The sequence below is a fragment of the Labrus bergylta genome, chromosome 5 (assembly GCF_963930695.1).
Source record: "Labrus bergylta chromosome 5, fLabBer1.1, whole genome shotgun sequence".
Lineage (NCBI taxonomy): Eukaryota > Metazoa > Chordata > Actinopteri > Labriformes > Labridae > Labrus > Labrus bergylta.
This window is the reverse complement of record NC_089199.1, coordinates 21958329-21971504: the sequence shown is the minus strand read 5'-3', so window position 1 is coordinate 21971504 and position 13176 is coordinate 21958329. Positions and strand designations below refer to the sequence as shown.

General features: G+C 40.6%; 1 protein-coding gene across 2 annotated transcripts in view; it reads left to right on the top strand.

The window, feature by feature from the left end:
- Positions 1-11968, top strand: part of fer1l4 (fer-1 like family member 4) — a 31502-nt gene extending 19534 nt beyond the window's left edge. For both annotated transcript variants that reach the window (XM_065955185.1, XM_065955184.1), the window contains 22 exons: positions 537-671; positions 779-952; positions 2040-2150; positions 2258-2419; positions 2599-2785; positions 3053-3165; positions 3304-3420; positions 3620-3662; positions 4143-4243; positions 4458-4592; positions 4673-4801; positions 4966-5093; positions 5185-5355; positions 5675-5829; positions 6055-6236; positions 6358-6443; positions 6549-6647; positions 7878-7995; positions 8570-8693; positions 8981-9285; positions 9647-9747; positions 10544-11968. In XM_065955185.1, the coding sequence (XP_065811257.1) occupies positions 537-671; positions 779-952; positions 2040-2150; positions 2258-2419; positions 2599-2785; positions 3053-3165; positions 3304-3420; positions 3620-3662; positions 4143-4243; positions 4458-4592; positions 4673-4801; positions 4966-5093; positions 5185-5355; positions 5675-5829; positions 6055-6236; positions 6358-6443; positions 6549-6647; positions 7878-7995; positions 8570-8693; positions 8981-9285; positions 9647-9747; positions 10544-10724 (3057 nt within the window). In that variant the 3' untranslated portion in view covers positions 10725-11968. The remainder of the gene's footprint in view (positions 1-536; positions 672-778; positions 953-2039; positions 2151-2257; positions 2420-2598; positions 2786-3052; positions 3166-3303; positions 3421-3619; positions 3663-4142; positions 4244-4457; positions 4593-4672; positions 4802-4965; positions 5094-5184; positions 5356-5674; positions 5830-6054; positions 6237-6357; positions 6444-6548; positions 6648-7877; positions 7996-8569; positions 8694-8980; positions 9286-9646; positions 9748-10543) is intronic.
- Positions 11969-13176: the final 1208 nt, after the last annotated feature.

Genomic DNA, 13176 nt, shown 5'->3' with positions numbered 1-13176 from the left:
CTTTTACAATAAATTGTCCTTGTAGAGGAAAACTAGTCAGACAGAAAAAATTGATTGTTGTTAATCATAATTCTTATGATCTCTCTGATGAGTCTGCTTACATAAAACTAATCTAACGCTGGTTTGCAAGAACTGTCTTTATTTTCAAATCACCCTTTTCTAACAAATTCTACAACTCCAGCCTTTTGTGGTGGCTTTTGAATTTCCATGTCTTCGATGAACTTTTCTGATATGAAACCGGTACAAAAGCACGCTCTTCAAGGCATGGGTCATTTCTTGTGATTTGAATCAATAACTTGTCAATATAAAGCACCACACTTCCATTTGTCCACCTTCAATACAAAAGCACTAGATGTCATATTGTTCACAAGGAAAAGCTGAAATTCACAGAGCAAAAAATTAAATATTTAGCGCATTCAGCATGGACAGCAAGCGTCTGAATAATCTTTACTGGTAAATTGAACTTAATGTTTATAAATCTGTGTAATGCCCCTTTAATACGTTGTTTATGTTATGCGTTGCTTTTGTCTTGTCAGGTCATGTCTAGCACCCTGTCTCCAGCCTGGTGCGAGTGTTTGCTATTTGACAGAGTTCTTCTGGAGGGAACAAAGGAGGATCTTACACAAGACCCTCCCCTCATAATCATCAACATCTACGACCAAGACCAAATGGTAATTTCAGCATTAATGTTATTATTTTCCTCCATATTCTTCTGCAGCTCTCTCTTCACATTTAGAAAGTGATATGATGCTGTTTATTTGTGTGTGTTTGGGTACAGGCGGCTCCCAAGCCTCTGGGTCGAACCTTTGCTGAGCCGGAGTTTAAAACTGTGGAGCAGTACTACAAGAAGCCCCACCTGCGTTTCTATGACATCAGCATGGGAAAGGTGCCTGCTGGGGAGCTGTTGGCTGCCTTCGAGCTCATTGAGCTGGACTACTCCAAGTTTGGAGAGGTAGATAGTTAGTTCTTCTTGAAGTGGGGTTGTATGAGGTACTCGTCAATAGTAAGTGTATTAGCCACTCTATTAGTCGGTCAGCGCGGCCCCATTAACGAGACACTGGCAGGAGTGCAGACACGGAAGATAAACTGTACATTCTATCAGACATTTGTCCCACCTAATATAGCTACTATTAAGAAAAGGCTACCTTAAAATCAATGATGGGGTGAGTGAATGCTTCCTAGAGAAAATTCTCAGCGCTTGACTTCTCTGTTAGAAAGCCACTTAGTATGGTAGTATTCCGCAGTGTATTACATATGTGTCCTAGTTAAAGTTCAAAATTGGTCTAAAGATGTAAAACTGATAGTCGTGTTTGCGTTGTGCCATATAAACGGAGGCCATAATCCTCCGAGCTGGCGGTCTGGGTTCAGGTCCTAGATTCGGCTCATTTCCAGAGTGCCATTCCCCACTCTCTCTCCCGATTGTCTACTCTATCCACTATCCTATCATGTAAAGGCAAAAAGCCCCAAAATAGATATATAAAAAAAATTGGTCTAAAGACAGAGAGATTGGAGATATACTGGAGGATTGTACAGAGAGAAAAGTAGAGGACCCAAGACTGGACCCTGGTGAACACCACATCAAATTCAAACTTTTTATGAATAGAATTTCCATTAAGAGTTCCCCTTTAAGTGTGAATATTATTGACTAGACCTATGCTCAACCACCAACCAACATTTCTAGCCTCTCAATGAAGAGATCGAATTGAAAGGAGCACAAACGTTGAGTAGTAGCAGAATGGATATGATTCAGTAACCAAATATAATTCAATATCATTAACCACTTTGAGAAGGGTTGTGTTCTTGCGATGTTCAATGTGTAGGAACAAGCAGTATTTTTTAAAATCTAATACATCCAGTTGGAAATTTGGCTAGATACACAAAAAAGCCAAATATGTGGATGATGATAAGATACAGTATAAGCAGCATGTACAGACTGAAAAGTAAAGCGCCAAAGATTGAATTTTTGGGAACACCACAAAAAAATGTATGACTGAATTAAACCGGGAATCTATCATAAACAATCATTTCACTCTCTGCAGCCCCTTCTCCCAAGCAGTGTGGACCCGCAAGAACTGACCTACCTAGAGGAGCAGAGATGTTACTTCATCCCGGACGGAGTCCGACCTGTTCTGAAGACCTTCAGGATTGAGGTTGCAAACACTGACGGTTTGGTGTTGCAGATATGTATGTGTGTTTTTCGGACAGTGGCCTGGTGGGTGATGGGTGGAGTAACATTTGCATTTGTGTGCGCATTCAGGTGCTGTTCTGGGGTGTGAGGGAGCTAAAACGGGTTCAGCTGTTCGAGGTGGAGCGGCCGATGGTAAAGGTGGAGTGTGCCGGACGACAGCTGGAGTCTGAAGAGATTGAGAGTTACCAGACTCACCCAAACTTCAAAGAGCTGGTCCTCTACATGGACGTGGTCAGTATTAGTGATGATTTTAGACAGAAGTTATCTTTACTAAGGTCAAAAGATCTGGCTTACATAAATGTAGACAACTGTGGGCACACCTGGTTGATCCATTGTATAAATACAGAGCAAAGTCACGGTGAGTGTCCAATATCGGTCTTCCTCCTTCTTCATTTGTTTGGTCCAATCAGCAACTGCCAGAGCAGACCTACCTCCACCCTCCTCTGACATTGTTCGTTGTGGAGCAGCGAGCATTTGGTCGACTTGCTCTTGTCGGGACGCACGTCGTCCAGAGCCTCATGGCCTATGCCCCTGCTGAGCTTGAGGGGGAGCCTGAGGAGGAAGAGGAAGAGCAAAAACCAAAACCAAAACCAAAAGGTAATATCTAGAAAAGAAGTGACAGCCTATATTGCTTACTTTGCTATATTGCTTATGGTTATTTTTAAGGGCTGAAATGATCCGGCATTTAATCCATATTTGACAATAACTTGCCAAGATCAATCCCAACTTCACCATGCAGACTGAAGCTTTGTGACCTGATGTTTTTTTCCACAGCTGTGCTCAGCTATTTTAAGTTCACTTCTCTGATAAAATGGACTTTACTCCTAAAGTTTTTATGGACAGCTTCTATCTTCGTCTTTTCAGCAAATCAAAACTCAATGAAGATCAGACCTCTGTCGACAGTGAAGAATATCGGACTCAGCGGTCTGTCGATCACTCAGTCAAAGATTCCTATGAACCCCATCAAGCTGCTTAATGTACGTATTTTAATACTGACAACTTTCTCTCCAATGTGTTAGAAATGTCAAACAAATACCCTAACCCTAACTCCGACCAGATTTTGGACAGACATAATTAAAGGATGCGTTGACGTTTAAACTTTGTTGCCCTCTCAGGGCCCTCTGAACAAGCTTAAAGACAAAGGAGAGGAGTTAGAGGAGGAGCCACCTGAGCAGGAGGAGTTGGATTGGTGGTCCAAATATTATGCTTCAGTGCAGGAGTTGGAGAGAAAAGTGAGACACTATTTTACCATCTGAATAAATGTGTGCAACTTCATTAAAGGCAGAAAATGTAAAACAACCCATATTAAATGGGTTCAGTATGATGCATAAATACATGACAAATATGGAAGTATTAAATAATATGGAGTAATGAACAACTAAACTCCATTCCTCTAGAACTTAACATGTTTGATGTGTTTACTGTCTGTAGGCTGTTGAGGAGGAGGAGATGGCAGAGGCAGAAGCAGATAAAGGTAGAGTTTGAACTACTATTTTGATATAACAGTCGTTAAACAGCATTTCAGTCAGACAAATCCCATTTGTATCATTTAAAATATTTATTGCAGCAGATCATCGTTTGTGTTTAGCGACCTCATCACTCCTCACAGTTTTAATCTACATGCAGAAATTTGAGGAGTGATGGGATGATACCCTCCAGTCGGAGCGCACAGGTGGATGCTGAGGTGGTGGTGGAGCTTAGCAAAAGTGCAGTACTGCTGCAGGTCAGAGCTGGCAATGAAAGAGAAGAGAGAGAGACTGGAAGTCTTGCAGATTAAATAGACTGCTAATTGGAAGAAGGTGTTGTCAGGTGATTGTTGAGAATGAGGCTTGCCAGGTATGAAATGAGTACAGCTCGAGTTGACTGCCTGAACAAGCTTGCAGACGTTGCCTCATATTTTTTCTGTATTTGTCTATCTAGTTAAGATTTGATGATGTTCTCTTCTTTTGCTCAGATGGAGGGAATATGACCATGGGAAATATTGAAGAGGAGGAAGAGGAAATAGTGGTGGTGGAAATTGAGCCTCCAAAACGCAAGAAGATTGCTACACTAAAGGTGTGAGTCCAGTCCAGTTTGTCAGTGAAGGCAGCACTGGCACCATCAACGAAAGAACACTGAGTCTGATGTGTTGCTTGTGAATGTTTCTTTTGCTAATGCAACTATGTTTTATTTTTCTGCACATTTTCTCTTAGTTTTAGTCTTATCGACATCGAGTAAAGACAAGTGTTGCATTTTTCTTCTTCTGCTTTTGTTTGTATGTGTGCTCCAGTTGTACGGAGGTGATCTGGAGTCAGAGTTCAGTCAGTTTCAGGACTGGCTGCGGATCTTTCCGCTGTATAAAGGCCGAGTAAGCGGTGAGGATGATGATGACGATGACGAGGAGAGATTCATGGGAAGCTACAAGGTACGGTGGATGAAGGGCTTTATGTTTGTTTGTTTTTGTACTGCAAATGAATATTCTTAATAATTTATTTTCATGATCAGGGGTCTTTCCTGGTCTATCCGATTGATTCGGGAGACGAAGAAGATGAAGAAGACACAACCTGTCGGATCACGAATGGAATCCCCAAAAACACACCAATTAAAGTCTTGGTCCGAGTCTATATTGTTAAGGTACCTGTCTGTCTTTCACCAGTTTTACTGTGCTTTTAAATTAAACAATGCTTAGAAATATTGCAGTTGACACTCATTTGTTTACGTTCAAAAAACCAACTTAAATTGCATTCTTCCCTTTTGTGGGAATGTTTGACTCATACTCTTGAACTTCTGTCCTGTAGGCCACCACTCTGACTCCAACAGACCCGAATGGTAAAGCAGACCCGTATCTGGTGGTCAACGTTGGAGAGCAGAGTCAGGACACCGAGGATCGATACATCCCCAAACAGCTCAACCCAACATTTGGAGAGTCAGTACCTGTCCGTCTACCTGTACGACCCTCTCTGACTTTCTGTCTTCCAGATTGTCTAACTTTCTGAATGTCTGTTACTGTCTTTTAGAGTCTTTGAATTCAACATTTCTTTCCCCCTGGAGACGGATTTGGTTATCCAAGTGATGGATCACGATATGCTGGGATCTGATGACGTCATTGGGGAGACAAGAGTCGATCTGGAGAACCGGTTCTACAGCCGCCACAGAGCCAGCTGCAGTCTGGCACTTTACTATGATGCGTTAGTACATCACCTAAATGCAACAAATAACAAAACATCAATTAGTCCATAAACAGAGACACATGGATCATAACCCCATCATATAAGAATCAGAACTACACTATGCTAGAATCACAATTTGTTTGAACCATTGACTGTATATTAATATGGACAACGCATCTCTGTCTTCTTCCATTGAGCAAAATTAATATGGGCAACTTTTTCCAGCGGTCCAATGGTACGGTCGGTAACTACTGTTTGTGCCATGTTCTTTGTCAGAAGAGAGGCCAATCCTTTTTATGTTTACTTGTAGATTTTTGTATCCCTTTCTTCTCTCAAGTGACGGCTACAATAAGTGGCGGGATGCCAAGAAGCCGTCGGCCATCTTGGCAGAGCTCTGCAGGAAGAACGGCATTATGTCTCCAGAGTACAGACCGTCTGAAGTCAAAGTTCTCAACAAAATCTTCAAGATCCCACCTGATGCAGTACCTGAAGGTAGGAAAGACAGACCAGTAGATGCAGTCATTATGTGTGCCTTTTTTATGAAAATAATGAGCAAAGCAGTCCATAAATTTCCTTCTGCAGACATAAAAACAGTATCACGCATCATGCATCATAAATGCTGCTGCCCTCATACCTTAGGAACCTCCTGTTAAACCAGATGATCAACAGTGATTGCATTTTGTTAATAAGTTGTGTTTTTGTGTTTGTTTGTATCAGCTCTTCTGAAAAAGAACCAGCGGACTCCAGAGGAGGAAGCAGAGATGGAGGAACATTCAGCCCTGAGCGTGCTGCAGCGCTGGGGGGAAATGAAAGAGTTCATCCCAGGAGCTGTTCCTCTGGTCCAAGAACACGTGGAGATCCGATCTTTAATAAACCAGGACAACCCTGGACTGCCACAGGTAACTATCACACAAACAATAACTAGTACTCAGCCTGTAACAACAGTGGCAATGTCAGCATATAGCTTCTGGTCATCAGCAGTGTGTGATATGTTTCTGTGTATATGTGTGTGTGTTACAGGGTTACCTTCATATGTGGGTGGACATGTTTCCTACTGACGTCCCAGCTCCGCCTCCTGTTGACATAAAGCCCCGCAAACCTGAACAGTAGGTCAACATACAGTACAGTCAAGTTGAGAGCAGCAGAGTATAGTCGAGTAGAATATAAAAGAAGACAATGTTTAACCTTTGCTGTTGTTTCCATGACGACAGGTACGAGCTGCGTGTGATCATTTGGAACACTGATGACGTTTTTCTTGATGATGTCAACCCATTCACCGGTGACCCATCCTCAGATATCTACGTTAAGGGGTTAGAATCACACAGACACTTATACACTTGAGTGTATTAGTCAAATCACAGTCCTGACACAGCCCGAGTCAAGTCTCGAGTCCAAGTCCAAGATGAGTCCCCATTACCTGACCCCGAGTCCTCAGTGTTAAGTCTGAGCCGAGTTCCCAGATAAGCTTTAGTTATCCCCTTTAGCGCAGTAATTAATTAATTTATTTAATGATGTAAAATGTTTCTTAGCAAAGGTTTAACTCTTCATTATCGGTGAGTCTTCATGGTTTCATGAGTCTGAGTCCTCCTCTCCATCTTCCAAGTCCAAATGCAGTTAAGTAATAGACAGAGTCATTAGTGCTTGAGTTCAAGTTGAGTTATTAGTCCTAAAAATCTTCAGTCCAACTTGAGTCAGAGTCCAGGACTAGAGTACTAAAACACTGATAGACACACACACCACATAGGTACACACACACACACACACAGATTAGTTCTGCATCTTCCCTAGTGACCTCTCCTAGTGTGTGGCTCTCTGTGTGTACTTGTCTTCCTATCGAACAGAGGATTTAAGTTATTTCACATTCACTAACGGGGTACCAGAAATGGGACATGTTTGAGGTCCCTTGATGGTAATGCTTTCAGTCATGCTAAAATCATGCCCAAACCCCTCTGGTAAAGTTTTTTGTATAACTTGTCAACACGGGATCTGCAGGTGTGTAAGTGTTTCAAGCTCACTAGTGCCCCTGCTGGCTGAAACAGGGATTTTAAAGAGCCACTCAAACAGGTCTTTTTTCACACTCCTACTTAGTGTGGAGAGCTTGGAGCAGCAGACTAGTCTTTGAGATGAGAAATTATCAGAGTGCCTTTTACACAGGTTTATTAGTGAAACTTCTGATGATTTTTTCTAATGCTATTGTAACTCAATTTTACACAAAAGTCCATAACAGCGAAAAGAAACCAAATTCCCCAGACTTACAGTTATGACAAACATGGTGGTCTCTGATTAGGTGTGACCTAATTAGAGACTTACTAAAATGTAAATCTGAGCTGTAGTCTAACAGTGAAACCCATAGTCACATCAAAACACTACAGTATAATGTTAGTGTAAGAAACCCCTATTTTGGCTCCTCCGGTTTGTGGCAGGATAAATATTGGGAGTTGTAGCATGATTATGTATATATTGAGGATACAAAAATGTAAAGGAGGAGGAGGAAAACCTTGAATTTACTTTCAATAGCTTTTGTGCTGTTGTCTTTGCAGATGGATAAGGGGACTGGAAGGAGACAAACAGGAGACAGATGTCCACTTCAATTCTCTGACTGGAGAAGGAAACTTCAACTGGAGATTCATATTTCGCTTTGACTACCTTCCTACTGAGGTGCACACACACATACACTACATACACACAGTTGGACCGACTGTTGGTAAACTTTTTAATTTCACGATAATAGTGCCCTCCTGAACTTTGCTCCTATACTTTTGCTGATGCCACTTGTTCTGTCTTCATGATTCCTCTTGTTATTTTTACAATGCAGCAGTCATTCGTTTTGTCTATGAAATGAAAAAAAATTGTTTAAGACAATTTCAATTGCTGCCTGGAAATTTCAAAGGGATGCTTTCAAGTATTTATTTTTGTGCAACTAGCAAACCCCCGCTTTTTTAATTATTGAAAAGAGAAAAGCTGAAAGTCAAGTAATAGGAGCTGAAACCAGCGAGTTGCTAGATTTCTTATTTTTTTAAGATTTCTTTTTGGGGCCCTTTATGCCTTTATTGTAGAGACAGGACAGTGGACAGTGTCTAAAATTGGGTAGAGGTAATAGGAATGACCTGCAGGAATGGCACCACAGGTCGGATTAAAGAAAGCGGCCCACCTCGAGGGGCTATAGCCTCTGCACATGGTTGTTTCCTTGTAAAGTGGCAGAATTGACTATTTTCCTTGTTTGTTCCTATAGAAAGAGGTGGTGTTTAAGAAGAAGGAGTCCTTCTTCTCTCTAGAGGAGTCAGAGTTCAGACAGCCAGCTGTTATGTCGCTGCAGGTCTGGGACTACGATCGCATCTCAGCCAACGACTTCCTGGGTGAGCCATGATGACCGACAGGATTAACAGGATATTAACAGGATTTCTATCAAAGAGTTTAACTAAAACAGACTTGTATGAGAGACATGATAAAGGAAGAAGTCCTCAAATTTTCTGATTTTTTAAAATGTTTTTCATGCACCATCTTAATTCAATATAAAGGAATCATCATGGCATCCAGCAACTTCACATAGACCAAAAAATTCTGAGCTCTTTACCGAGATAAAGTAATAATTAAGATGCTTACATCCTCTTCTCAATTGGCCCTTTGTTTCTTAATCTTCTAGGTGCCATTGAGTTTCGTCTGTACGACATGGTGCGTCCAGCAAAAACATCCGGTAAATGTAAGATTGACATGGCCAAGGATCGCGCCAGCCCTCGATTCTCCATCTTTCGTGCAAAGAAGATGAAGGGCTGGTGGCCGTTAACCCGCCTTAAGACGGCCGAGGACTTTGAGAAGGAGGAGAAGGAGAGGGAGGAGGCCAAGAAGAAGGGGAAAAAGAAGAAGAAGAAAAAGAAGGACAAGAGGGGAAATATGAAGAAGGAGGACCTGGAGTACATTGACAGCAGTGGCAACACTTACTTGTTAATGGTAAAAAAAACTTTAAAAAATCCTTCATAGTACTGCTAAGGCTGCCAAACAAACTCATGTGTTAACAGAGAATACTAACTCCATAGAGATGCAATCCTTAAACTCTAAACCAAACTGGTATTAGGTTGCTAGTTTGGTGATTTCTATGTTTTTTTTCTACAGGATGTCTGAATTTGCATACTTTTTGAGAATGAAATAGTGATTGTAAAAGAAAATTGTAAAAGCAGCTTAAATCAAATGCTTCCCATTCCTGTTAGGCTTGTGATACAAAACATTTGTACAAGAAATGTCCAAATTTAAATTCTGATTCAAACTCTAGTTTGATTATTTGTGGCGACATCATGACTGTGTGCGTTTGAAGGGAAAGGTGGAGGCGGAGCTTCAGCTGGTGACACTGGAGCAAGCAGAGGCAAACCCTGTGGGACGAGCCCGGAAAGAGCCGGAGCCTTTGGACAAACCTAAGTATGACATGTACACACTCACACTGTTAACAAGTCAGGGCCTATATAAATACTTGAACTGGTTATACTTGCTGTTAATGATACTGACAATTCAAAAAAACCTCCTGTGTGAATTCTCAAAATCCACCGTCCTTATTATGTGACAGCAGTGTAAAAAAATCCCTACAGAATCTTCTAGTATGCATTTTACTGATACCAGCATCTGAAACATTCCTGCTAAAGAAGAAATTTGATTACAGGAATTGAAATACAGTACTTTGCAATTCTATTAATTGATCTTATACTGTAATTTTTTCCGCTGTGAGGTACACGTGAGAATGACCAAGTCAACAGAATTTCAGGGGCTGTCCTTCTGAAATTCTCTCAAAATTTTTCAGAAGTACATATGTGAAAACTGCTCATGTCTCCTTCATGTAGCTTAGCTGCTTTTCTCTTCTATACAACGAGACTTACATAAAAGTTGTTGGTAAGAAGGTTTGATAAATTCCTCCATATTTGACTCTCTGGGACTTTGTTCGCTGTGTTCGCTCTTAAAAGTGAGCAGGACAAAGACAGGTTCTTCTTTCACTTGACAGCCAACTTGTTGAAACTGTGGAAAACTTTAAATACTTTGGCACAGAGTAAATCTTCAAGAAATGCTCACAGTGAATATTTGAATGTGTTTACATAACCTGTAAGTACATCAATTATTTTGAAATGTACTTGTTTTATCATAAAATTACTCTCTAAACTATGATCTGAACAAACCTGTGGATACCGTAAACTCAGGTGTAAATTGTCTCTTGTTGTCTCTCCAGTCGCCCCACCACCAGCTTCAACTGGTTTGTCAACCCGCTGAAGACCTTCATCTTCCTCATCTGGAAGAAGTTCAAGAAATACATAATCGCTTTCGTCATCCTCGCCGTCCTCACGCTCTTCCTCGGTCTCATCGTCTACACGCTGCCGGCGCAAATCTCCAACCTCATGGTCAACGGGTGACGAGACCTGCGGGGAATCTTAATTGCTCCTGCTGGTCTCTGGTGATAGACTGTCTCAGGTTTATAGCCCTGAACTGATCCAGTTTAATGTGGACTGAAGTCTTATTGAGTATGATTCATATTTAAACATCACTTAAACTAATTTGATGTGTTTACACTAACTGCACTACATTACCCAGCATGCCTGTTTAAATACAAACACCTTTGGACATGGGAGCATAATGAGAGATCTGGTTATTGTCAAATTTGTCCATCACAAGAGGAAATTACTGAACACATTCATGTGGATTTAACTCACATTTTATATTTTATATTCCCATCCATCCATTATCTGTACCGCTTTACCCGTTTGGATATAATCCCAGCTGTCATTGGGCGAGAAGCGGGGTACACCCTCGGCTGAACGCCAGTCAATCACAGAGCTGACATATAGAGACAGACAACCGGCAACACTCAAATTCACATTTAGAGTCACCAGTTAATCTAACGAGCGTGTCTTTGGACTGCGGGAGGAAGCCTGATGCTGCATTCATGTGCCGCTCGGGTGGTCCAAGTTTCCGAGTTGTCAAGTCGTTCTTCTGACTTAAGTGTGTTCACATGATTTCAGCTCGGAAAGTCGGAATTTGAACAAAAAGTTTATGTGCAATACATTGATTAACAAAATATATTTTTTGTTTGTCATCTGATGTCAAGTCGGCAAATCGGGCACCTAATTCTTTTCCGAGTTTCTGAGTTTTTGTTCCCACTTGAGCGTTCATGTGGATTTTACAACTCAGAAACTAGTTTTTCCGATGTGTCCGACACCACATGAATGCACCATGAGTACCCGGAGAGAACCCACACATGCACAGGGAGAACATGCAAACTCCACACAGTGAGGCTCCTGTCCGACTGGGATTCGAACCAGGAGCCTCCTCACTAACCAATGCACCACCTTGAGCCTTATTTTACAATTGATCAATTTATTTTCACTGAAACTCTCTTTCACTGTGTATATAGACGTACTCTCTATATCAGCACCTCTCCAGATTTAAGTGTATGACAATATCACTAAATTAATAATCTGTGTTTGATGATGGATTATTTTTGTGGAGTTAAATTTGAGAGAAGAATAATGAATAAATCAATGTATGTGTGTATTCAAATTTTGCACTTACTTAGAACTGCAGTCAAAATACAGAATTGTACAAGTGTGATCCTTTTTGGACTGAATTATGGATTTTAAATAAAAACGTATTAAAATCTGTCAAGTGACACTGAAAAGAGTGTAAAAAATAATTCAGTGAGTAACAATCAGTGTGATCTTAGTCTTGAACACAAATGAGCAGATCATTCAGAATGTTGCATTTCTAAGTTCCTCCTGAAAATGTTCGACCAAAAAAATTATTTAAATGATTAAATCCAGAGAAGCTGCTGAATTTTAGTTACAATTTAGCGTAAATATACCCTATTAAATCTTAAAGCGCCCCCTAGAGACCATAGTGTTTATTACAGGCAACATCAAGGTTTTTTAGTTGCTCTTAAAATGTTGAAGATTTTTCTGCAGGAGGGAATCCTACAGGAGAGATGTTTGGGTTTGATTAAGTCTGAAGGGATCGTCCTTTGGAGAGCAGGAATGACCGTTTTCTCAAAATTAGATAATTTAATTTCTTGTTAATGAGAAAGAACGGTTTGACTCGTGTGTCAGACTTCATCCTCGTCTGCAGGCTGATTTAACAAGTAGTTTGGAATGTTTTGTTTACGGAGGCTCGCTCTAATTGTTTCCTCTGAGACTCAGATGATGATGGCGGCGGCTTTTTGCACCGGAGATTAGAAAGGAAATGATGTAAGAGGAATAGAATTGGTTTAGTTTTTTGCAGAAAAAAGCGGTGTCTGCCTTCAAACAACATTGGTTACTTTACTTACTACACATGATTGCTTTGAAACGGTTTCAACTGTTTATGTCCCTCAGAGAACAGACTAGAGACTTCCCCCTGTTGTCCCAAAAGCATCACATCGAGGTTCATGTTGGTGGAATAAAGTGAACTATTTCAACAACTGTTGGATTGCTGTGAAATGTCAAGGATTCAAATTCTCATCAGGATAAACTGTAATAACTTGATTCATCTTCAACTTTAAATGTAGCACCATCATGCAGTGAAACATTTATTTGTCAATTATTTTGATTTTACATCCATAAAATCCCAAACAAACTGCACTTTCATTACCTTCAGCTCTAGTTTTTAAGCAATGCCTTCATGCTAAACTTAGCAGATAAACATTACACGAGCTCAACTTACACAGTATGCATGTTGATATTAGCATTAAGCCTGAAGTGCAGCCTTACAGAAGGGCTTTGGTTGTCTATATTGGGCTTTCAATTAATTAGATATTTATTATTATTGTTATTAGGTTATTTGTAGATCTAGAGTCACTTAATGAAGCCATGAATTGATTACTAGTTGGGGTACTGT